A 25,421-nucleotide genomic window follows, 5' to 3' on the forward strand; every position below is an offset into this window, starting at 1 on the left:
GTAAATGTGCAACAGCTCATCAGGGAAATATGAAACACCTAGTCAGGTAAATGTGTAAAAGCTCACCAGGGAAATGTGAAACAACTAGTCAGGAAAATATGAAACACCTAGTCAGATAAATATGAAACAGCTCATCGGGGAAATGTGAAACAGCTTATCAAAGAAATGTGAAACACCTAGTCAGGTAAATGTGAAACAGCTTATCAAAGAAATGTGAAACACCTAGTCAGGTAAATGTGAAACAGCTCATCAGGTAAATGTGAAACATCCCATCATTTTAAAATGTGAAACTGTTCATCAGGTAAATGTGAAACTGTTCATCAGGTAAATGTGAAACACCTCATCTGGAAAAGTGAAACATCTTATAAGGTAAGTGGGAAACACCACATCAGGTATCTTTTATACAACAATTATGCAATTTGTGCATTCATGTAATGAGTGTATAAGCATTCATGGTATATTGTCTCTTACCATATAAAGTCTTGTTTGTGATGTGAACAATATTTTCCCATGGAATTCTATATATCATGTTGTGAAGGAATTTTTACTTCAAGTCAATATCTAAGTACCATATTTAATCTGAGATTTAAAATGTTGCATCTCTAATATGTAAAATAATGAAATAAATAGGATTATAATCTGCTTAGAATACATATTTTAGCAGTTATTTATAAATTTTTATAGCGCATAGATGATGTGACCAGATCACTGGTGCTTGCCCTTGGAGTCTGTTACCATGCCTGTCTGAAGAACAGAAAAGAATACCGGGATACAGTTTCCAAGTATTTCACACAGCCATTGGTGTTACCTGGAGGTGCTGATCAGATTGAAGAGGAAATTTCAAAGTAAGCATTTACAATAAACAGACTTGTACATAGTAGCAGAGATTTATATAGACCAAGTTATTTAAAGGGACACTAGCTACGAGATATATAAAAAATCTAAAATATTATTTTTTTGGTCAATCATTGATTGTTTCAGACAGAAATCCATACCCCTTGAGAAATGCTGTTCAAGGAAACCTCATACTCCCTAAACCAAAAACAGAATTGTTCAAAAAATCTTTTATGTATTCTGGACCATTATTGTGGAATAATTTGCCAATACCATTAAGAAATATTACAAATGTTAATTCTTTCAAATACAAAATAACAGATCATTTATTGAAATCAACCTAGCTGTATTCTCAGATTTGCAGTGACATCATAACATGTAACTGACCAATCAATGATTAGAATTTGTGTTATATAAACAATGTTGAGAGGTGATGCGGATAAGAATCCTCTTGGTTTTCCATAGACTTCAATGCAAATAAATTTAATTGATGATATATTGACACCAGTTGAATCTAGTAATTTTACCCACTTAATATTTGTAAAGACACTATATATTATCTCCATTTTGATTTTTATCATACTATATCCTCTGGTTAAAAAATAATCAACAATATAAATAATCAGTTATCACCTTCAAATAGATGAAAAATCTAGAGGAATCCTATCTCCATCACCCCTTGAAAAATTTAAATGCCAGGATGTCCGGATCTGAGATATTAATAATATAATATTAAAAACTGATTATGTCATCATGTTTATTTTTTCATCCCATTTCATCAAGTTGTATTGAACATTTTATCATACTTGACTTTTATACTAATGTATGCAATGTATATGTTTGCATTTTGTTTGATTTTTCATGATGAGGGCCTCAGGGAAGATTAGTTATATAGCTAACTGTGTAACCCTCTTAAAATAAAGTATTATTGTTGTTGTTGTTGTTATTGATTATGAAATATTCCACTTGCAAGTCAATAATTCGACCTCATTGAATTCGTATTCATATGAACTTCAACCCCTTAGCTTGAGATGGATAACACGTGAATTGTATGTGTAAAGTTATTAAAAGGAAAAGAATATCAACATTGAAATTGAATCAAAGGTAAATCATTTGACTGACTGATTCGATCCACAAAAATCATTCTTATACAGGTAAAAACGATGATAAACATTTATTTTTCATCTAAAATATGAAATTAAAAAGACATAGAATAATCCAACAGCACTAGTTTGCTTAATCTATTTATATCTATATTTATGTTTACATCGCTTATATTGTCATTGGATGACTTTAGAGGTCAACTCGATAATTAATTAGATGGCGTCTAGACTAAATTACACACGAACCGAGCAACATATTTTCATGCCCTTGCCATGTTAATTGTTTATTTTATACTTTTAATAGTTTGGATAAATGTTTTTACATTGTTATAAATCAAATATGAGAATTTCATTAAAATCGGTGAACACAAATTTGACAGCTAGTGCCCCTTTAAAAGTAGAGTACAAATGAGCAAGATAGAATGAAATAAAAATTGTTTTAAAATTTGATATGAGAAACTGTTGTTTGAGCTAGTGGTATATAAGTAGTTAAAAAATAAAAATTTAAGCTGAAAAAAATCATATACTTTTGCATACATGTTTAATAAGGAAAGATATAAGCATTTGATGAAGCATTCCTCTATATATAATTACAGGTGTCAGTCTGTATTCTTGGATAGTGTTAGCTTAGCACCAAACATAGCAAGGAACCAGGCTTTAAAGGAGAATGTATTTATGATGATAGTGTGTATAGAGTTGAGAATTCCTATGTTCTTGGTTGGTAAACCGGGAAGTTCTAAATCTCTAGCTAAGACCATAGTAGCTGATGCCATGCAGGGTAATGCTGCACAGAATGAACTCTTCAAGAATTACAAACAGGTGATATATCATATACTTTTTAAGAGATCTTAGGTCTTAGACTGACTAATTGGGGAAGCATGTTCTGTATATCTGTTATCTTAACTTAATGCTAGAGGTCTTATTGTCAAAGGGTTAACAAATAGCTAATAATGAGGACCGATATTGCAGATGGATAGTTATTACATTTTTCTGTAAACTATGATTTCTCTTTCAAAGTTTTATGTATTATTTTTATGTCCTATGCTTCAATTGATTTTAATTCTGGAACAGCCTTTGACAATGACAGTTACCAGTCTATGTACATTATCTAAATCTATGCTCTGACAACTTTTACAGGTACAAATGGTATCTTTCCAATGCAGTCATCTGTCAGTACCAGAAGGTATTGTGGGGACCTTCAGACAATGTGCTAACTTCCAGAAAGGGAAACCACTAGACAGATTTGTGTCTATAGTTGTATTGGATGAAATTGGTCTGGCAGAAGATTCTCCCAGAATGCCTTTGAAGGTAGGTATATAGTTCTTCTTGTTAATATTTATTCAGATTTTTTTAAACCATTTTGTTTTAGAATAAACCAGTGCGGTTAAATTTGTCTTTTGAAAATTAAGTCTACTTTTTCATACAGAGCATTGTTTACTAAATCCTGAAAAGCCAAAAAAGCAATATTGTCATTATCTCAATCAAAGTAAAATTCAGTTCATATAAATATTTATTTTAGACCTTACATCCGCTCCTTGAAGATGGTTGCCCTGACGATGAAGAACCAGCAGACTATAAAAAGGTAAATTGTTTTTACTGACTCCTACTTAGATATCAGTAGACAAATCATAAACTAAACTATACCCAAAAAAATGTTCCAATAATTTCTATAAAATATTCTAAACCATGAACAAATATTGTATCAGTCAACATATGGAAGCCAGGCAAGTTAAATTGCTAATACCATACTTATTTTGTTAATTTTGTGTTAAATCTTATAAAGTATAATTTGATACTTTCCTAGATAAGAAGATGTGGTATGGATGTCAAATAGACAACTCTCCATCCAAGTAATAATTTGTAAAAGTAAACCATTATAGGTCAAAGTAAGGCCTTCAACATGGAGAATTGGCTCTTTAAGAACAGTAAGCTATAAAGGTCCCCAAAATGACTTGTGTAAAACAATTCAAACAGGAAAATCATAAATTTTCTTTAATACTTGCAGGTTGCTTTCATTGGTATATCAAACTGGGCCCTGGATCCAGCTAAAATGAATCGAGGCATCCTTGTACAGAGAGAAGTTCCTGATATCACAGAACTGATTGAAAGTGCTAGGTATGCAAATATTTAACAATATAATTCATGAGTAGTATGTACACCTTATCACTATTTTACTGCCTGCTGTTTTGTATTTCCCTTGCCAGTAGAGGGGTCATTTTAAGTGTTACCCTTGTCTGTTAATGCATACCAAAATTAGTTTCCTTTCTTTAAAATCAGTTTGCCTCAACCAAATGGTATGCATATTACCTCAAAACACAGATCAAGTTCAAATTTGGGTTGCATCACCTTGGCCGTTTTTGAGTTATATCCCTTTATAACATTATATGTAAGTGGGTGCATCATCCATGTCCAATGAACTCATTCTCCTTTCATTACAGTATATAATACAGTATTTGTATTTTGTATAACAAAGTTCTAATTATTCTATAAAATCAAATAGAAAAAAAGAAGATGTGATTACCAAGGAGACAAATCCCCACAAGATACCAAAAGACACAGTAATTAACAGCTATAGGTCACTGTATGGCCTTCAACAATGAGCAAAGTCCATACGGCATAGTCAGCTATAAATAGCCCGAAATCACAATATAAAATGATTTTAACAAGAAAACTAACCGGCTATTAAAATAATGTGCAAAAAAATGAACAAAAAGCAAATATGTAACATGTCAACAAACTACAACCACTGAATTACAGGCTCCTGACTCAGGACAGGTACATACAGGGGTCGAAATTAGCGCTGGTCTGGTGGTCCGGGACCAGTAGAATGTGCGTCGGATCAGTAGATTTTGTCAGCTGGTGGTCCGGCGGACCAGTAGAAATTTGTCGATAAAAATCACAAAACCCTTTGAAGGAGTTAAACCACCGGACAAAAAAATTAAAAGAAGTGAAAATCAAAAGGAAGATCGAAATAAAGTATATGAAATTGACAAAAGGAAATGAAAATACCTAAAATCATGGGAAAAAGATCGTGAATGGTTTAATTATATAGTAGATCGGAATTTAATGAACTGTACAACATGTGAAAAAAGGACCAGTAGAGTTTTTAGTCCACTGGTCCAACTGGCCAGTACACAAACAAGCTTAAAGTCGACCCCTGGGTACATATATACAGATTTTGGCGGTGTTAAACATTTTAGCTAGATCCCAACCCTCCCCTAACCTGGGACAGTGGTGTAACAGTGCAACATACTGCTGAGTATATGTAAGTGTTATACAGAACAATTGATAGATTTACTAATGAAATTTAAATTGTATCATGATGTATTCCCCGTTAATGTTAAAACTATTAAAATGATTTATGAGAAATGAATTGTATTATTAGAGGGATATGTACAACAAAGAAACAGAAAGTATTGAAATACATAGAACCAATGATACATCCAATGGCTGATTCTTATTTGGCTTTGTTTAAAGAGGCCTCTACAGAGATGAGGGAATTCTTTGGTCTTCGAGACTTTTACAGGTAAATATAAGACAGGTTAACTTCTTTTATTTGTAGTTCCCTGCACAAAAGGTACACAGTAATTATTCCATTGATTTTGTGCAGCTCTGATACTATGGCAAAAAGTAATGAAAATAATAGCTAATGATTTTAAAAAGATAAATTAATAGACAATTTGTATAAAAGTAACACAGAAAAAAATATATAGTCTTGTCTCTTATGCATTGTCTTTTTAAGTATGGGGTATGCTGATCACAACAACAAATGTATTCTTGTTATTTTAGTTTACTGAAGATGCTATATGGCTTTGTGTCAGAATCAAAGAGGAAGCCGACATGGTTCCAACTAAAGCATTCTATACTGAGAAATTTTGGAGGATTAGAGAATGTTAAACCAGTTGATATTTTCTGTAAAAAACTGGCACATCTAGTGGACAAAAATGATAAGGTATTCTAAAAAAAAAAATTGTATGATTGAGGTTTTTTTTTTACTTTGGAAAGTATGATTTGATTTATTTATAAGAATGTGAAAGACAAAACTTATCAACTATAAAATTGAGAATGGAAATGGGGGATGCCTTTATAGGTTGCACTTTGTAAATACAGCCATTTCTCAAAACACGCCTCTTTTGGGGAGAACTTGAATATTCATAGAAAATTAATTTTGTTTACATACTGGTTCCCAGTTATGCTCTCTGTGTTCCATCTCACAGACATAACTTGGGAATGTTACCAGTAAATAAACATGTTCATATTGTTTACATTGAAATCTGTGGTAACCTTTCATTCGACGTAGGGGTAGTTGAGAAAATTAGTGTTAGTTTAAACTCTGAGAAGTTTAGGGCATATAAACGTTGAAAATATGCCGCACAGCCCTATATTTTGACCTTTGAAAAAAATTGTGGTGCATATGAAATTTCAATTCTAGGATAAGATTTTTTTCAAAACTTCATAGTAAAAGTGGTACAGTTTTAGCCGTAAAAGGAGTTCCTATGGGAAATTGCATTGTCAATATTTACAGAAATGCAACCTTAACCCAGACAAGCCATGGAAATGGGGGATGTCTTTTAACCCAGACAAGCCACAAAGTATGGAAAATAACTAAGATTCATAAACATAAATTATGATGGTATTTTAGATAATTTACAGAGTATACCATTTGCACTTATTTTAAGTACAGAAGACCACAGAATGAAGATTTTAAAATCTATGGAATTCTATTATATTTATAAAGAAAAGAATTCCAGAAAATTTCATTTAAGGACAATTTGAATTTTCTTCCTTTTAAACAGAAGAGTGTCACAAAAGGCTCTTTTGCATTCACTACATTGCAGAAGATAATTGAATTTCATGGCAACAGTTTACTTTCAAAACAAAACATATCAAAATAAACATTATGAAAATATATACTGGTCCAAGGACACAGTTATCGTCTTTTGGTTTTCGTTGTCTACGAATATAGTCCCTAGTGTAAACAGTGTATAACTAGCATGTTTTATTTGATACACTTTCCCAATTTATTTCTTGATATTAAATGCTTGAAATATTAAGTAGGGGGATGTAATTACATGTCAAAAAAATTTGGGTGCTGAATCTTTATGTTAAGTAGTGATTTGGTTATCATGTCTGAAGCTGTCAAACTGAATTTTACACTCCCTTAACACAGAATTGTCAATATTTTGAGTTAGAGCTGGTAGAAGTTTCTATAATTTTGATATTATTTGTCTCACTGGTAGTACACTACACTGTAAAAAATCTTTTTGAGAAAGAGCAGGTGCGATTTTTTTAATTTGAATGTATTGTTTAAAAGAAATGCACTACAAAATAACTGTGTTCTCGGGCCTACTGTCTGAATTTAGACAAAGTATACATTCCAGATATATAAATGGGTTATGAATTTAAAATGAAATAAAATCTGGAAAACTTGATGTTAAGCAATAAAGTTAATTTCAATATCTGTGATACTGTACCATTATATGATACAGCTTTTATGGAATATTTCAGCCAAGAAAACATGATCCTGATTGTACCCCAGCAGGAATGATCCAGGCCTGTCTGACAGGTGAAGACACATCTATCAGGTATGTTTATATATCAGATCTAAACTTTTTGAGTAAAGATAAGTATGACAGCAAACTAACAGGAAAACAAATGTATATTTAAATGTCAGAGTCTACTTACAAAAGCAGACACTCAGTCTGATACATTGCTGTATAGCTCTTGTAAATCGCATATAGTAAAATAAATCAAAATCCCCCAACAACGCTATGTGAAACTAACTAACATTTTTATACACTTCACTGACTTGTCAGTTTTATACACTTCACTGACTTGTCAGTTTATGTATAGTTTGGATGACTTTCTATGAAATTATTTTGTATGAAGATGCATCTGGTGGGATCTGATTCATTTACTATAAAAGTCGGTAAATCTGAAATTCAAATAGTTCTATATTAACTTTGTTCAAAGAGACTTTACAATCATAGATATATGTGGGTGGTAAAGGGTTTTTGAAAAATGACGCTTTCAGCGGCATGTTTCTATACTAGTGAACTGAACTTCCATTACATTTCTCTGCCTACCGCGCTTGGTTCGTATTTACTTTCCATTACATTTCTCCGTCTACCGCTCTTGGTTTCGTATTTACTATTTTATTTAAACTGGAATTTGCTTTTATTATGAATTCTGTGTAGTATTCAACCGGGAACCAGTTTACATACCTCCGGTCCTTCTTATTACCAAAAAGATCGAAGTGTAACAACCAATGTTGTTAAGATACTCATAAATCTATTTTTATAACTTTATTGATTATGTGAAGTAAAACTAAAACATTGTTAAAACATTAAAAATCTATAATTAATCGGGGAAAACTTGATAGTCTTTTCTTTTTACAAACCACTGCCTTTTTTATAAGAAAATATAATGTGTCCGTGTTGGTACACTTTCTATTGGTTATAAGACAGATCGAAGTATCGGACATCCGACTCAATCTTTGTTTACAAATTTACAACAGTAGAGTCTGTAACAGACTGTATCTGTATGACATGTGCATTGAAATGTGCATAAATTGTCGATATCGATGCTGGCTTTAATACAACGGTTTTATTGGCGGGTGGGATCGTTCGCCCTGATCGACGCGATCACTGTCTTACGGAATAGTAGTCAAATCGGCACTTGGACGGTTAAATCGGCACCTGGTCAATTCGGCACCCGGTATAGTCAAATCGGCATCTAGTCAAATTGGCACCTGGTTAAATCGGCACTTGATATAGTCAATTGGGCACCCATGTTAGATTTGTTTAATATATATTTTAACAGTATTTTAAGCAAAAACAGTAAAAATAAGGAATGGGTTGTCCAGAAATTTTACAGTATTTACCCAAGAAAAGGTAGATAAGGAAGGGGTTGGCCAGAAATATTAACCTAATTTTATCACGTTTCTTCACATTTTTAGCTCACCTGGCCTAAAAGGCCAAGTGAGCTTTTCTCATCACTTGGCGTCTGTCGTCCGTCGTCGTCCGTCGTCGTCGTTAACTTTTACAAAAATCTTCTCCTCTGAAACTACTAGGCCAAATTAAACCAAACTTGGCCACAATCATCATTAGGGTATCTAGTTTAAAAAATGTGTCCGGTGACCCGGCCAACCATCCAAGATGGCCGCCATGGCTAATAATAGAACATAGGGGTAAAATGCAGTTTTTTGCTAATAACTCAAAAACCAAAGCATTTAGAGCAAATCTGACATGGGGTAGAATTGTTAAACAGGTGATGATCTATCTGCCCTGAAATTTTTAGATGAATCGGATAACCCGTTGTTGGGTTGCTGCCCCTGAATTAGTAATTTTAAGGAAATTTTGCTGTTTTTGGTTATTATCTTGAATATTATTATAGATAGAGATTAACAGTAAACAGCAATAATGTTCAGCAAAGTAAGATTTACAAATAAGTCAACATACTGAAATGGTCAGTTGACCCCTTTAGGAGTCATTGCCCTTTATAGTCAATTTTTAACCATTTTTCTTAATCTTAGTAATGTTTTACAAAAATCTTCTCCTCTGAAACTACTGGGCCAAATTAAACCAAACTTGGCCACAATCATCTTTTGGGTTATTAGTTTGAAAAATGTGTCTGGTGACCCGGCCATCAAACCAAGATGGCCGCCATGGCTAAAAATAGAACATGGGGTAAAATGCAGTTTTTGGCTTATTACTCAAAACCCTTAGCATTTATAGCAAATCTGACATGGGGTAAAATTGTTTATCAGTTCAAGATCTATCTGCCCTGAAATTTTCAGATGAATCGGACAACCCGTTGTTGGGTTGCTGGCCCTGAATTAGTAATTTTAAGGAAATTTTGCCCTTTTTGGTTATTATCTTGAATATTATTATAGATAGAGATAAACTATAAACAGCAATAATGTTCACCAAAGTAAGATTTACAAATAAGTCAACATGACCGAAATAGTCAGTTGACCCCTTTAGGAGTTATTGCCCTTTATAGTCAATTTTTAACCATTTTTCGTAAATCTTAGTAATCTTTTACAAAAATCTTCTCCTCTGAAACTACTTGGCTAAATTTATCCAAACTTGGCAACAATCATCTTTTGGGTTAGTTGTTCGAAAAATATGTCCGGTGACTCGGGCATCCAACCAAGATGGCCGCCATGGCTAAAAATAGAACATGGGGTAAAATGCAGTTTTTGGCTTATAACTCAAAACCCAAAGCATTTAGAGCAAATCTGACATGGGGTAAAATTTATTATCAGGTCAACATTTATCTGCTCTGAAATTTTTAGATGAATCGGACAACCGGTTGTTGGGTTGCTGACCCTGAATTGTTAGTTTTAAGGGAATTTTGTTGTTTTTGGTCATTATCTTGAACATTATTATTGATAGAGATAAACTGTAAACAACAATAATGTTCAGCAAAGTAAGATTTACAAATAATTCAACATGACCGAAATGGTCAATTGACCCCCTTAGGAGTTATTGTTCTTTATAGTCAATTTTTAACAATTTTCATAAAATTTGTAAATTTTTACTAACATTTTCCACTGAAACTAATGGGCCAAGTTCATTATAGATAGAGATAATTTTAAGCAGCAAGAATGTTCAGTAAAGTAAGATGTACAAACACATCACCATCACCAAAACACAATTTTGTCATGAATCCATCTGCTTCCCTTAATATTCACATAGACCAAGGTGAGCGACACAGGCTCTTTAGAGCCTCTAGTTAAAGGTTGAATTATTTATATTTATTATTGGATGCCTAATTGACTTTAAATAGGTGCCAATTTGACTAGATGTCGATTTTACCAGGGCCGATTTTACTTGTACCATATTATTAAGGCCCTAAAGTGAGTTTGAATATTGTACGGTGTTTTACTTGGCGGAATGTCAATACACTCATAAACATGAAAGATTGTGGATTAGTGTAAAATAAAAAAAAAGACTAGCTTACTATAATATATGGTTAAAGAATGAATATCAAATTATATGGGTCATGGGCAGAGTTGTTATAAAATATCAATATGGCAGAGAAGTGGTTTCAAGTTTCATATAAAGGGACCTGACTGACATGAAATAAAAAAAATCAAAAGAGTATCCCTATTTGTCTAATCTTCAATGTGAAATAAAACAAGTATAACAATAGTGTGTAAATCTAAAGAAATAGAATTTGCTTCAAGTAACAGAAATAACTACATTTGTGTATGTCACTATATATGTGGGTAATTAGTCCTATAACATATGACCTCAGGAGCATTATTTACTATTTCTATTTACTGTTCTGATAAAATCTATCAATGTGTCACACTTCGCATTCAAAAATTTAAAAAAAATGAAAATATCAGTATAAAAACGTTAAAAATTGAATAAGAATGCGAAGTCATATGTTTATAGGACTAGTGGGGTCTAAGAGCTAATTACAACAGGTTCTTCATAATCATTTGGTTTGAAAGGATACTAGTAGTCTGTATTCTTGAATTAGAAAAATGTAATTGCAAGAAAAAAAAATACACATTAATTAGAATACTTTAGATCATTCAGGTAGTCTTTATTTAGTACGTACAAAAGAACAGCAAGTAGTCATTGGATATTGTAGATCATATAAATAGTCTTGACCTATTTATTAGTACAAAAGAACAGCTAGTAATCATTGGATATTGTATATCATTCCAGTATTCTTGACCTATTTATCTGTACAAAAAAAAAACCAGACAGTAGTCATTGGATACTGTAGATCATTCAGGTAGTCTTGACCTATTTATTTGTACAAAAAAAACATGCCAGTAGTCATTGGATACTGTAGATCATTATACCCCCGCTTTATTATACCCCCGCTTTAAACCGCTTTAAAAAAGGGGGGGTATACTGTTTTACCTCTGTCTGTCAGTCCGTCCGTCAGTCAGTCCGTCCAATGAAACTTTCGTCACATTTTTCTCAGGAACTACACATCCACCCTTTCTGTAATTTGGTATCAACATTTATATATGTCAGCCATACCGTGTGATGCGTTTTCAGATTCATCACTTGACAACTTCCTGTTTACCGAACACTTGTCTGATTTTACACATGATAGCCAAGTTGAAAATTTTCGTCACATTTTTCTCAGGAACTACAATACAAGGATTTCTGAAATTTGGTTTCAGGATTTATATAAGTCAGCTATACCGTGTGATGCGTTTTCAGATTCATCACTCGACAACTTCCTGTTTACCGAACACTTGTATGATTTTACACATGATAGCCAAGTTGAAAATTTTCGTCACATTTTTCTCAGGAACTACAATACAAGGATTTCTGAAATTTGGTTTCAGGATTTATATAAGTCAGCTATACCGTGTGATGCGTTTTCAGATTCATCACTCGACTACTTCCTGTTTACCGAACACTTGTATGATTTTACACATGATAACCAAGTTAAAAATTTTCGTCACATTTTTCTCAGGAACTACAATACAAGGATTTCTGAAATTTGGTTTCAGGATTTTTATAAGTCAGCTATACCGTGTGATGCGTTTTCAGATTCATCACTCGACAACTTCCTGTTTACCGAACACTTGTATGATTTTACACATGATAGCCAAGTTGAAAATTTTCGTCACATTTTTCTCAGGAACTACAATACAAGGATTTCTGAAATTTGGTTTCAGGATTTATATAATGCGTTTTCAGATTCATCACTCGACTACTTCCTGTTTACCGAACACTTGTATGATTTTACACATGATAACCAAGTTAAAAATTTTCGTCACATTTTTCTCAGGAACTACAATACAAGGATTTCTGAAATTTGGTTTCAGGATTTTTATAAGTCAGCTATACCGTGTGATGCGTTTTCAGATTCATCACTCGACAACTTCCTGTTTACCGAACACTTGCATATTTTTACACTATTAATATTATCCACTTGCGGCGGGGGTATCATCAGTGAGCAGTAGCTCGCAGTTTCACTTGTTTAGGTAGTCTTGACTCTTGACCTATTCATTTGTTTTAAAAAAAAACCAGTCAGTTGTCATCTTCACTTCACACACTCATATACGAATATCAAATATATGCTTACGAGACATGTTGCAATGTTCAACTTATTACGGTATGTGAAAATCAAGACTTGCATAAAAAATATCCCAATATTAGAGGCAGTGGCGTCATTTTTCCTCAGAGCTTTCAGCTCTTTGATTATTTCACAGCCGTGAAAAAGGTTCATTATTCACCATTTTCCTGAAATCGGTAAAAGATCGACATGCTAATTTTTTTTAATTGTTCGTTCATCATGAAATGGCATTTTTATTTCACGTTCTTCCATGCAGATACCTCCCCCTTTAGGTCTCTCATATATGATAATCAGTGTCTGGAATAAGCTATTGTATGTTGTATTTGTCAGTCTTCATACTTGTCCTCTGTTTTTCCAGTGAAACCCGATACCTGTTACTGCTGACTGAGAACTATGGAGCCCTGACAATATTACAACAGAAAATATTTACCATGGAAAATGCTGTTGTTATATTTGGGAGTAGTTTTCCTAGTGACCAAGAATATACACAGGTATTTCTTAATCAAAAGTCTTATCTGAATGTGTAGTGGTATTGTCATTTATTTCCCTCAAATGAATCAATATCCTTAATGGGCGCAAATGGATCAATATATTTAATTGGACTTTTGTGAGAGACACAATAATGAATTGTCATAAAAATCTTGCAATAAAGAATTGTTTATGCTTTTAACCATTAGTGCTGTTTTGGTTAAAAAGTAGATAATAAAAATGTTTTGAGAAATGTTTGCATAAGAACTGACTTTACACTGAAATTCAGAATATCGTATATATATACATATCTGCTTCATTTCTTGACTCAAGCATTTGAAATTGACAATGAGGGCTAAATGAGAACTTTTAAACTTTACTCTTTTAAAGAATTGACTTGATATTGAATTAACGTAACACTGTCTTAAAATGTGCATACTAATCTGGTAGGTTGTAAGTGACTTGTCATTTATATTATACAAAACAATTTGTTTTAGGTGTGTAGAAATATAAACCGTATCAAAGTTTGTATGGAGACTGGCAGTACTGTAATCCTGTTGAACTTGGAGAATCTGTATGAAAGTCTGTATGATGCCCTGAATCAGGTAAATCCCTTCAATAGAAAATAAAGAATGTATTTGTATGTTGATTTTGGGCGTATTGCATTTCCGCTAATTTTTCCTGATTCTACGTTTCTGAAAATTTGTAATTATTACTTTTCTGGAAATTTACCTGGTAAATTATAAATATTTGAATATATATAAGATAAATTATTTATTTCATTTTTTTAATGAAGAAAAGGTTCTGATCTTATATCTACAATATACTAGATATAACTAGTGGACTCTGGTAAGGATTAGTTAAACAACATCTTACATAAACTTAACTGTAAAACCACACGTTAGGAAATTTGAAAAGGAGAAGATGGACTTCCTTCTTGAACAAAATACAAAACTTGTACTACTGTGGACTTTGTACCATGTGTTGGCTATAAATATTCTTCCAGAACTGACTTATGAACTCATATCAAGATATATCTGATTAGTGCCGACTTTTGAACATACGTTTTCATACATTTTACATGTAATGATGAATTTTATTTACATGTTATGATGACCTTTAACTTAATACATATGTATTTTTTATTATGGCTTTGCTTTTGATCAACAGGTATTCCTTTTAATGGTTTGCGGGAAAGTAATAATTCATTTTTTCCGGAAAAGTAAGATATTTATTTGCGGAAACGTTAACTTTTTTTCCCGGAAAAGTAATGCCAATTTGCGGAAACGTAAAACGCCGTTGATTTTAAGACAGATATGAAAATTTTAAAAATAAGGGTTGTGTTGGATGTCAAAGGTTATGTAGCCATGATATATCGTTATTTTCTTTGTCCTAAAATATCTTGCTAAAAATATTGTAAGTTCACATTACAAGGTCAATGAAGGTTTACTAGTATACTCAAAAGAACGATAATATTGGAAATTTAAATCCTGGACTAAGGTGTAAAATAGTTACTTGAAACAATATTTTGTAACAGAAACATAAAAAAACATAAAGACATCTGAAAAATATTTCTTGTATTTTTAAGTGTACTCATTAATAGTTATTGTATATTACAGTATTATGTAGAGTTTGGAGGAGAGAGATATGTAGACTTAGGTCTCGGGTCACATCGAGTGAAATGCAGAGTTCACAGAAAGTTCAGGTAAATATTAATCTTTATAAAGTTTTAGTCTGCAGTAAATTACAGGGCTTTTTATAATTAAAGTTATTTCCTAATAAGTAGCTGGGACTTATGATAGTGACCTTGTAAAAATTCGAGATTCCTACTTGTTGAAAAAAATTATGATGCAGAATTCAATAAGTGAAATAAAATCTGTTTTCACATGCCGTTAAACCGATTTAAAATAATGTCATACAATTTTTAATATGTTATTTTTTATTGATTTTTATTATTTTTTAAATGATAAGTCAATGCTGCAAATTTTCTTTGTCATTTACCTTATAAGGATAATCTTGCATCAATCTTTAAAGCATAGGTTAAAACTGAGAATGGAAAGGGAGAATGTGTCAAAGAGATAACAACCCGACCAAAGAGAATAAAACAGCCCAATGCCTCCAATGGTTTGCTATTGAAAAATATTCAGTTTAACAGTGCATTTCTGGTGGGTCTCATTGGGGTCTAAGCGTGATGCGGGATTGCCGATTTTTTTGTAAGCGGGACACGTGAAAGTCAAATTATTGTGGTGTGAAAACGGGAAATGAGGTCTAGCGGGACCCGGGAAATGACAAAAAAATGAAAATTGGATACGGAAATCTGACAAAACAGTAAGCGGGATCCGGGATCGGAACCCCCCAATGAGACCCCCTTTCTGTGTGACTGAAACCCTCTGTGTGTGGAAATGTGGAAGTGGCAGTCAATGTTTAAAAAATAAAAAGGTCATTGATTTTCTAGTGTATCAAGTTCCAGCAAAAAAAAGATGGTTTTTTTGCAAAAATTTGACATTGTTTTGCATCTCTTTATCCCAATATGACCATTTCACATATTTCAATACCTGACAAGTATACCAAATTAAATGGTAATTTTCTTCTTTATTCAGACTGATTGTAGTAGCAGAGAAACAGATTGTATATGACAAGTTTCCAATACCACTGATCAATCGTCTGGAGAAACATTTCTTGTCATTGAAGACCATGCTTACACCAGCTCATCTACAACTAACGGTCAAGTTACAGGAATGGGCACAGCAGTTCTGTGAGGTCAAAGTTCCTTTACATATGAGACATTTTAGGCAAAAGTAAGTACATCGTGGTTATATACATCAGATACTCTTCTTTATTTACATTGCATTGTGTAACAAGTTCAATAATTCACTATTGAATGCTTAATGTCTAAATGAATGTTAAAAAATTAGAAATTTAATATGCACTTAGGAGAAGGCAATCCAACAATTAAAACATTAAAAAGTGAATTTGAGTTTTCATGGAGTTTTGATCATTTCAATTTAAAGTTCCAAAATAAGGGAGACAACTAATTCCAATTCTTGCATACTAAAATTAGATGTAAACCCAGTAATACATGAAAAATGCTTGTTTGGCATCATGATTGCATTTCTGCGACAATTTAATAAACACCTTATTTCAAAGTAAAAAGTTGGAAAAGAAATATATAATGTGTAAAGATATTTTCTTCATTACAGAAAAGAAAGCAGACGAATTGGAGATGCTTTTATGGGTTACCATGACGACACCTGTGCTGCTATTATACTGTATGCCTGTCTGGGAAGAGAGTGTAATGACCAGGCAATACCAGAAACGGAAAATGAGGTATCATAACACACCTATATAAAACAGTTTTTAGATTCAAGGTTCAATTTATAGATCTATTAGTTGTACTTTTGTTCAATCAGACTCATTTTATTCAATTTTTTAACCGGATTTTTGTGACAAAAATGTCGGTTATTGATTTGGGGATGTACGGTGGGCGGGCGGCAATCAAATGTTGTCCGTGCATTAACTCATGAACCGTTCAACCAAAGCTTTTAAAATTTTAATATGTTATTACTGACAACTGTACGAAGGGCAAGTTCAATAATGGCGATTTTGACTTTTACCGTTCAGGAGTTATGGTTCTTGAAAGGTGGCAATCAAATGTTGTCCGTGCATTAACTCATGAATCGGTCAACCAAAGCTTTTAAAATTTTAATATGTTATTACTGACAACTATATGGAGGTCAAGTTAAATAATGGCGATTTTGACTTTTACCGTTCAAGAGTTATGGTTCTTGAAAGATTGAAAAATGGAGTTTTCAGTCGTGTCCGTGCATTTTCTCATGAACTGTTCTACTAAAGCTTCCCAAATTTTAATATGTTGTTACTGATGACAGAATGGAGGTCAAGTTCAATAATGACGATTTTGACTTTTACCGTTCAGGAGTTATGGTTCTTGAAAGATTGAAAAATGGAGTTTCCAGTCATGTCCGTGCATTTATGCATGAACTGTTCTACCAAAGCTTCCGAAATTTAAATATTCTGTTACTGATGACAAATGGAGGTCAAGTTCAATAATGACGATTTTGACTTTTACCGTTCAGGAGTTATGGTTCTTGAAAGATTGAAAAATGGTGTTTCCCGTCATGTCCGTGCATTTTCTCATGAACCATTCAACCAAAGCTTTTGAAATTTTAATGTGTTGTTACTGATGACAAAATAGAGGTCAAGTTCCATAATGACGATTTTGACTTATACTGTTCAGGAGTTATGGTTCTTGAAAGATTGTAAAATAGCGTTTCCATTCACGTTGTTGCATTTACTCATGAACCATTCAATCTAAGCTTTTCAAATATTATTATTTCAAAATGTTGATACTGATGACAAAATGGAGGTCAAATTTGATATTGATGATTTTCACTTTCACCATTCATCAGTAATGGTTCTTGTGATATTGCCAGGACACAAATAAATGTAAATAAATCCGGTTTGCTGTCGTTGTGACAGCCTCTTGTCTACTCATTATTTTACTGGAGAGTCTAGCTGCTTATCAAATTTTTACTCTAATACTTTTGAATAGTCAATTGAAAATTTAAATGATTTTCTGATATCTTCTGTTAAAGTTACATTTTAACCGTAGAAATGTTTTTTCCTTAGATTCTAAAAGATGCTAAAGGTATCCTATTATGGTGTTCTACCCCTGCAGCAGTGCTAGAACTTGAAGATGACCAGATATTTGAAACATACTTCTCAGTACAGCACCATGAAAGTCTGGCAGATTACCTACGTTATAAAGTAGCAAACCAACAACAGAAAAACATACATGCACAGGTAAAGCTCAACCAGTTGTATATGGAAGGAAGCTTTTAAGAAAATTTATTGGACAGGTTTTGAAAAAAGGCAAACAAATATCAAAAGTTCATTCATTCTCTACAGTTGTAATTCATTTAGGGTAGTCAATTGTTTTTATCTCACAAAATATTGAAATCACATACATGTATATAATTTTGTATAAACACATGTTCCTGATGCTCTAGTTGCTTTCAAAAATTTCACAAAAGTCTGTGTGATCACCCATTTACTGTTTTGGTTTCTGTTACAATATGAGCTTTATAAATTTCAGATAACAACCAATTCCAAGTTACTGTCCATAGCAGATCTAGATATCTTGTGTAGATTTCTGCCTATTCTGAGGAAGAATATAGTTTTACTGAATCTTCAATCCTTTGACACAGAACAACAATTTAGTAGACAAATAAAGTATGAGTCCTTAACATGATATTTTTACTTCACCAATATTTACTGAAATGGTCAAATTGAACCAAAATTACCATTATTTGTATTGAAGTTTCTATATTCAAATCCCTAATTATACCCCCACTTTGAAAAAAAGGGGGGTATACTGTTTTACCTCTGTCTGTCCTTCCGTCAGTCCATCAGTCCGTCCGTCCCATGAATATTTTTCGTCACATTTTTCTCAGGAACTGCACTACCAGGATTTCTGATATTTGGTTTCAGACTTGATATAAGTCAGCTATACTGTGTGATGCGTTTTCTGATTCATCACTCAACAACTTCCTGTTTACCGAACACTTGTATTATTTTACATATGATAACCAAGTTGAAAATTTTTGTCACATTTTTCTCAGGAACTACAATACAAGGATTTCTGAAATTTGGTTTCAGGGTTTATATAAGTCTGCAATACTGTGTGATGCGTTTTCAGATTCATCACTCGACAACTTCCTGTTTACCTAACACTTGTATGATTTTACATATGATAGCCAAGTTGAAAATTTTCATCACATTTTTCTCAAGAATTACTATACAAGGATTTCTGAAATTTGGTTTCAGGATTTATACAAGTCAGCTATACTGTGTAATGTGTTTTCAGATTCATCACTCAACAACTTCCTGTTTACCGAACACTTGCATATTTTTACACTATTAAAATTATCCACTTGCGGCGGGGGTATCATCAGTGAGCAGTAGCTCGCAGTTTCACTTGTTTCAATCAGATCAGATAAAAAATAAGGCTGCCAGAGGCAAAGTATGTTTCTGATTGATCAATTTTCGAGAATTTACACTAAACTACAAGGCAGCATATTTTTAAAGTACCTGGGATTCATTATAGTACTGGTAGACCATGTAAAACATGGATTCCGACTAATATGTTTGTCTGTTAAAGTATACCTGACCTTGACATCCTTTTCATGGTTAATTTTTCTGTCCTTGACCTCATTTTTAACCGGATTTTTGTGACAAAAATGTCGGTTATTGATTTGGGGATGTACGGCAGTCGGGCGAGCGGGCGGGCGGCAACCAAATGTTGTCTGTGCAATTACTCATGAACCGTTCAACCAAAGCTTTTAAAATTTTAATATGTTTTTGCTGACAACAAAATGAAGGTCAAGTTTAATAATCACGATTTTGACTTTTACCTTTAAGGAGTTATGGTTCTTGAAAGATTGAAAAATGGTGTTTCCAGTTGTGTCCTTGCATTTACTCATGAACTGTTCAACCAAAGCTTCCCAAATTTTAATATGTTGTTACTGATGACAAAATGGAGGTCAAGTTCAATATTGTCGATTTTGACTTTTACCGTTCAGGAGTTATGGTTCTTGAAAGATAAAAAAAAATGGCGTTTCCAGCTGTGTCCGTGCATTTACTCATGAACTGATCAATTAAAGCTTTTCAAATTTTAATATGTTGTTACTGATGACAAAATGGAGGTCAAGTTCAATATTGAAAGATAAAAAAAATGGTGTTTCCATTCATGTTGTTGCATTTACTCATGAACCATTCAACCTAAGCTTTTCAAATTTTAATATGTTAATTCTGATGACAAAATGGAGGTCTAATTTGATATTGACGATTTTCACTTTCACCGTTCACCAGTTATGGTTCTTGTGATATTGCCAGGACACAAATGAATATTAATAAATCCGGTTTGCTGTCCTTGTGACAGACTGTTGTTGTTAAATGAATCTTTGATAATGATAAGTTTAATGTAAACCCTGTAGTAACACCTTGATATTACAAGTTTTCGACAAGAAATTCAATAAAACCAAACAAGACATCACAGTGGTGATCTGTATTAGAAATTCCCATTGATTTTAATACAGTGGAAACTTTGTGATATTTTGATAGGTCATTCTTGGACCAGACTACTTCAGATGATATGTTGTTAATTATACAATGTGATAGTGGTGACCAGAATGGAGACTTGATAGCATGTGCTAGAAACACTTTACAGGATGAACTGCAGCAGATCCATCACAGAGTGGCTCATATCCATGTTGTTCTCCTTATACAACTCCCAGGTATAGCTGGAGGATGCTTTACTGGATTTCAGGTTAGTAACACCACAATCTTGGGAGAATTTTAAAAAGTTTATGGCAGAATTTCTCAATTTCCCAGTTAAAACTTGGACTGCGTCACTGGGGTTCATATTCTTACTCTCTATCAGATTATGAATCAAGCATTTGAAAGCTGAACAATTATAAAAATTTGCTTTTGTTTTGAACTGTTATTGAAATATACCCTGGTTTATTCTTTTCAGTTTGGTTTATTTCTGTTTAATTTATTTATTAAAGTGTTGTTTTTTAATTACATTGTGGTTTATTAATTACAGTGTGGTTTATTAATTTCGGTGTGGTTTATTGATTACAGTGTTGTTTATTTATTACAGTATAAAATTGAGAATGGAAATGGGGAATGTGTCAAAGAGACAACAACCCGACCAAATAAAAAACAACAACAGCAGAGGGTCACCAACAGGTCTTCAATGTAGCGAGAAATTCCCGCACCTGGAGTCGTCCTTCAGCTGGCCCCTAAACAAATATATACTAGTCCAGTGATAATGAACGCCATACTAATTTCCAAATTGTACACAAGAAACTAAAATTAAAATAATGCAAGACTAACAAAGGCCAGAGGCTCCTGACTTGGGACAGGCGCAAAAATGCGGCGGGTTAAACATGTTTGTGAGATCTCAACCCTCCCCCTATACCTCTAACCAATGTAGTAAAGTAAACGCATAACAATACGCACATTAAAATTCAGTTCAAGAGAAATCCGAGTCTGATGTCAGAAGATGTAACCAAAGAAAATAAACAAAATGACAATAATACATAAATAACAACAGACTACTAGCAGTTAACTGACATGCCAGCTCCAGACTTCAATTAAACTGACTGAAAGATTATGATTTCATCATATGAACATCAGGCACAATCCTTCCCGTTAGGGGTTTAGTATCATACCATCATAACATATATGAGAAGAACATAACCCGTGTCATGCCAACAACTGTATTTTAGAATAAATGTGTTTAGTTCCGATGCAAAGACCTTATCAGTGACTCAATATTAACGCCAAAATATGCAATCTTTAATGACTTGACAACAGTATCGTAATTATATCCCTTCTTAATAAGTCTATTCAAAGGTTTTGTAAGTTTCTGAGGTGAATACTGACACCTTTGTGCTTTATAAAGAATATTACCATAAAAAATTGGATGTGAAATACCTGAACGTATTAGAAGTCTGCATGTTGAGCTATATTTACGAATGATGTCTTTATACCGATGATAAAATTTAGTAAATGTTTTGACTAGTTTGTGATATCGAAAACCCTGGTGTAATAATTTTTCAGTAATACATAAATTTCTCTCTTTAAAATCGAAAACATTGTTACATACACGAGCGAATCGTACAAGTTGAGATATATAAACACTGTAAGATGGTGACAAGGGAACGTCACCATCTAAAAACGGATAATTAACGATAGGAAATGAAAAATCATCCCTTTTATCATAAATTTTAGTATTCAGCTTTCCATTAGTGATATAGATATCAAGATCAAGAAAAGGGCAGTGGTCATTGTTAGTATTAGCTTTATTTAAAGTAAGTTCAACAGGATAAATTTCATTAATATACATACTGAAGTCGTCATTATTGAGAGCCAAAATATCATCCAAATATCTAAAAGTATTATTAAATTTGTTTATCAGATGTTGTTTCGATGGGTCTTTGCTTATTTTTGTCATAAATTGTAACTCATAACAATACAAAAACAGGTCCGCAATAAGTGGTGCACAGTTTGTCCCCATTGGAATTCCGATAATCTGACGATATATGGAATCTCCAAAGCGAACAAAAATGTTATCTAGTAAAAATTCAAGGGCATATATAGTATCAAAGCATGTCCAATTAACATAGTTTTTTTGTTTATTGCTACTAAAAAATGACCTAAAAGAGTTTGAACATATATATTCACATTCTGATTTTTTGAATGCCCATTTAATTAGATGTGTGAATTTTTTCTTAATGAGAATGTGAGGCAATGTGGTATACAGGGTAGAAAAATCAAAACTTTGAACAGATTCAAAATCACCAATAAAAGCATGCAATTTATCAAGTACTTCCAACGAGTTCTTGACAATCCAAAAGTAATTTATTCCACTATTTTCGAAGGCCTTATTTGAACAATTTATTATCAGGTTTTTAATTGTACCAAGTGTGCTGGTAAGAAGAATAGACAATTTAGTAGTTGAACAATGGCTTGAAGACGAAATAATTCTATATTTGTAAGGGGTTTTGTGTAGCTTTGGAAGCCAATACATAGTTGGGACTTTCATTGTATTTGGCTCTGCTTGTAAAGCGGTGGCTAACAGTTTATGTTTGTTACAGATTTCGTTTTCTGAAAATGGAGTCAGTTGGAATGTTGGTGAATTGGTGATTTCCTTTTTCAGAACCTCAATGTAAAATTTACGTCACAATAATAATATTATTAGCAGCTTTATCTGCCGGCACAAAAACAAATTCCTTGGCTAGTTCTTTTAGTTTATGTTTGATACGAGAAATAGGTTTATTGTGGTTATTGTTTATAGTAAAATGTTCTTTAAAATGTTGAATACGTATATCAACTATCTTCATTACTGAATTAAAAAAAGATTCCAAAGATTTTTTGTCAGCTTTTTCCCGTTTTATCCATTTCATACAGTAAGTATAGAGTGAGTCGTGGATGATATTACGACACTCATTCCAATTAATTATTGACGGGGGACGATATTTAGGTCCTTTACTGAGGAATAATTTTAACTCTCGGTCTTGAACTATGTTAAGATCTCCTGTAATAACATGGGAAATGGGTCCATAAATATATTCGGAATTACTGCAATTACATGAAGTAGGTGTATTTTCACTGATATTAACATCTTTACACAATTGACTATAATTAAACACAAATTTCCGGGTAGATTTCTTGTAAATATAACAAATAAGAGGTAGCTCAGTATTGTCAAAATATCCAGGAATTTGTTCTTTAACAGAATGGTCGTTAAATATACCGGCAATATTTACAAAATCAAAGCCTTTATTGACATACTTAATTTTAATAAAATGTTTTTTATGATCTTCAGGGCGATCAATTTTGGGAAATAATTTAGAATAACAATATGCCATAATAATTTGAACAATTTCATACTTAGGACTGCTATATGAAATTGTGTTGCAATCCTCCAAAATTTTATTTAACTTATTAACCGGTAACGAACAGAGTTTTGTTAACAGATAATGTCTGCCGTTGTTTTTTGAAATAGAAATTAGGTCCGAAATATTGGTATGATTGGCCCGAAATTTTCTTTGATTGTGATTTGTTCTACGACCGTGAGAATGTTTTTTACGAACAGTTTTAGAAACTATATCCAAAATGTTAACGGAATTGGTTCTAGATATATTACCAATTCCCATGATATTATCATTTAGACCGAGAGGGTAAACTGTCTGTAATTTTTTAATCCAATTTAATTCAATTATTTTCCGTGATCGTACAAACTTTGAATGCGATTCACCAGGCTGCTTATTTACAACTTCTAAAGGTTGAACTGCTAAATATTTAAAAGGATGGTTGTGCTTCTTAAGGTGTTGGTAAATGATACTTTTGAATTTATTGGGTCTTTTAAAACGATACAGATGTTCTTGAGTGCGTTTAGATAAATATCGTCCAGTTTCTCCTACGTACTGAATACCACACCCCGGTTTGTTTCATGCGAGTAAATAAATAATACTGTTTGTTTTTCAAGTTATATCAGTTTCAAAATTTAAAGAAAATGTGCGACCATTAAACGTGGACCTTACCGTATTGTTGGTGGAAAGACGGGGACATGTAAGTCATTTTTTGGCATGACACTTATCGATAGAAGGGTAACCACGATTTTTATTGTTAAAAATGTTAGCGATGGTAGTATTTTTAGATAACCGATTTTGAAGATTGAGACGTGTGGATACCCTTTGAACAAGTTTAGTATTTAGTAATTTTCCATTTCTAAGCTTCATAATTGTTTTGTTAGTGAATTATATAATAAAGGAGCAAAGATTGGCGTCCAGAATATGAACCAGCATACAATAATTGAAGTTACATAAAAATGGATAAATTTGTTCGGCTAAAAATGTCAAACGCTATCAGTATTAAATAGTAGAATGGGGCTGAATATTGAAATACTACTTTTTGATAAATATTCCTAAAGTAATGAATTAGAGCAGTTCTCGCTCGGACACACACTCCATAATCTAGTATATTATAAGAGCATAAACCTGAAGCACGGGGAGGCACTCTACTGCCTCCACACGGCACTAAAGACAAACTCTGTAAAAAATAAAATTGAGAATGGAAATGGGGAATGTGTCAAAGAGACAACAACCAGACCAAATAAAAAACAACAACAGCAGAGGGTCACCAACAGGTCTTCAATGTAGCGAGAAATTCCCGCACCCGTAGGCGTCCTTCAGCTGGCCCCTAAACAAATATATACTAGTCCAGTGATAATGAACGCCATACTAATTTCCAAATTGTACACAAGAAACTAAAATTAAAATAATACAAGACTAACAGGCCAGAGGCTCCTGACTTGGGACAGGCGCAAAAATGCGGCGGGGTTAAACATGTTTGTGAGATCTCAAC

The 25,421-nt window shown here is 32.9% G+C and overlaps 1 protein-coding gene across 1 annotated transcript in view; it reads left to right on the forward strand.

Moving 5' to 3' along the window:
- The window catches only part of LOC143081086 (E3 ubiquitin-protein ligase rnf213-alpha-like), a 95,121-nt gene that overhangs the window by 35,713 nt on the left and 33,987 nt on the right, over nucleotides 1–25,421 (forward strand). The window contains exons 32-47 of the mRNA XM_076257322.1: nucleotides 685–845; nucleotides 2,534–2,756; nucleotides 3,075–3,245; nucleotides 3,457–3,519; nucleotides 3,943–4,052; nucleotides 5,323–5,463; nucleotides 5,727–5,889; nucleotides 7,446–7,522; nucleotides 13,357–13,489; nucleotides 13,964–14,071; nucleotides 15,086–15,171; nucleotides 16,067–16,264; nucleotides 16,667–16,793; nucleotides 18,114–18,287; nucleotides 18,580–18,716; nucleotides 20,607–20,811. Of these exons, the coding sequence (XP_076113437.1) occupies nucleotides 685–845; nucleotides 2,534–2,756; nucleotides 3,075–3,245; nucleotides 3,457–3,519; nucleotides 3,943–4,052; nucleotides 5,323–5,463; nucleotides 5,727–5,889; nucleotides 7,446–7,522; nucleotides 13,357–13,489; nucleotides 13,964–14,071; nucleotides 15,086–15,171; nucleotides 16,067–16,264; nucleotides 16,667–16,793; nucleotides 18,114–18,287; nucleotides 18,580–18,716; nucleotides 20,607–20,811 (2,277 nt within the window). The remainder of the gene's footprint in view (nucleotides 1–684; nucleotides 846–2,533; nucleotides 2,757–3,074; nucleotides 3,246–3,456; nucleotides 3,520–3,942; nucleotides 4,053–5,322; nucleotides 5,464–5,726; nucleotides 5,890–7,445; nucleotides 7,523–13,356; nucleotides 13,490–13,963; nucleotides 14,072–15,085; nucleotides 15,172–16,066; nucleotides 16,265–16,666; nucleotides 16,794–18,113; nucleotides 18,288–18,579; nucleotides 18,717–20,606; nucleotides 20,812–25,421) is intronic.

Source organism: Mytilus galloprovincialis, chromosome 6 (genome assembly GCF_965363235.1).
Source record: "Mytilus galloprovincialis chromosome 6, xbMytGall1.hap1.1, whole genome shotgun sequence".
Classification (NCBI taxonomy): domain Eukaryota; kingdom Metazoa; phylum Mollusca; class Bivalvia; order Mytilida; family Mytilidae; genus Mytilus; species Mytilus galloprovincialis.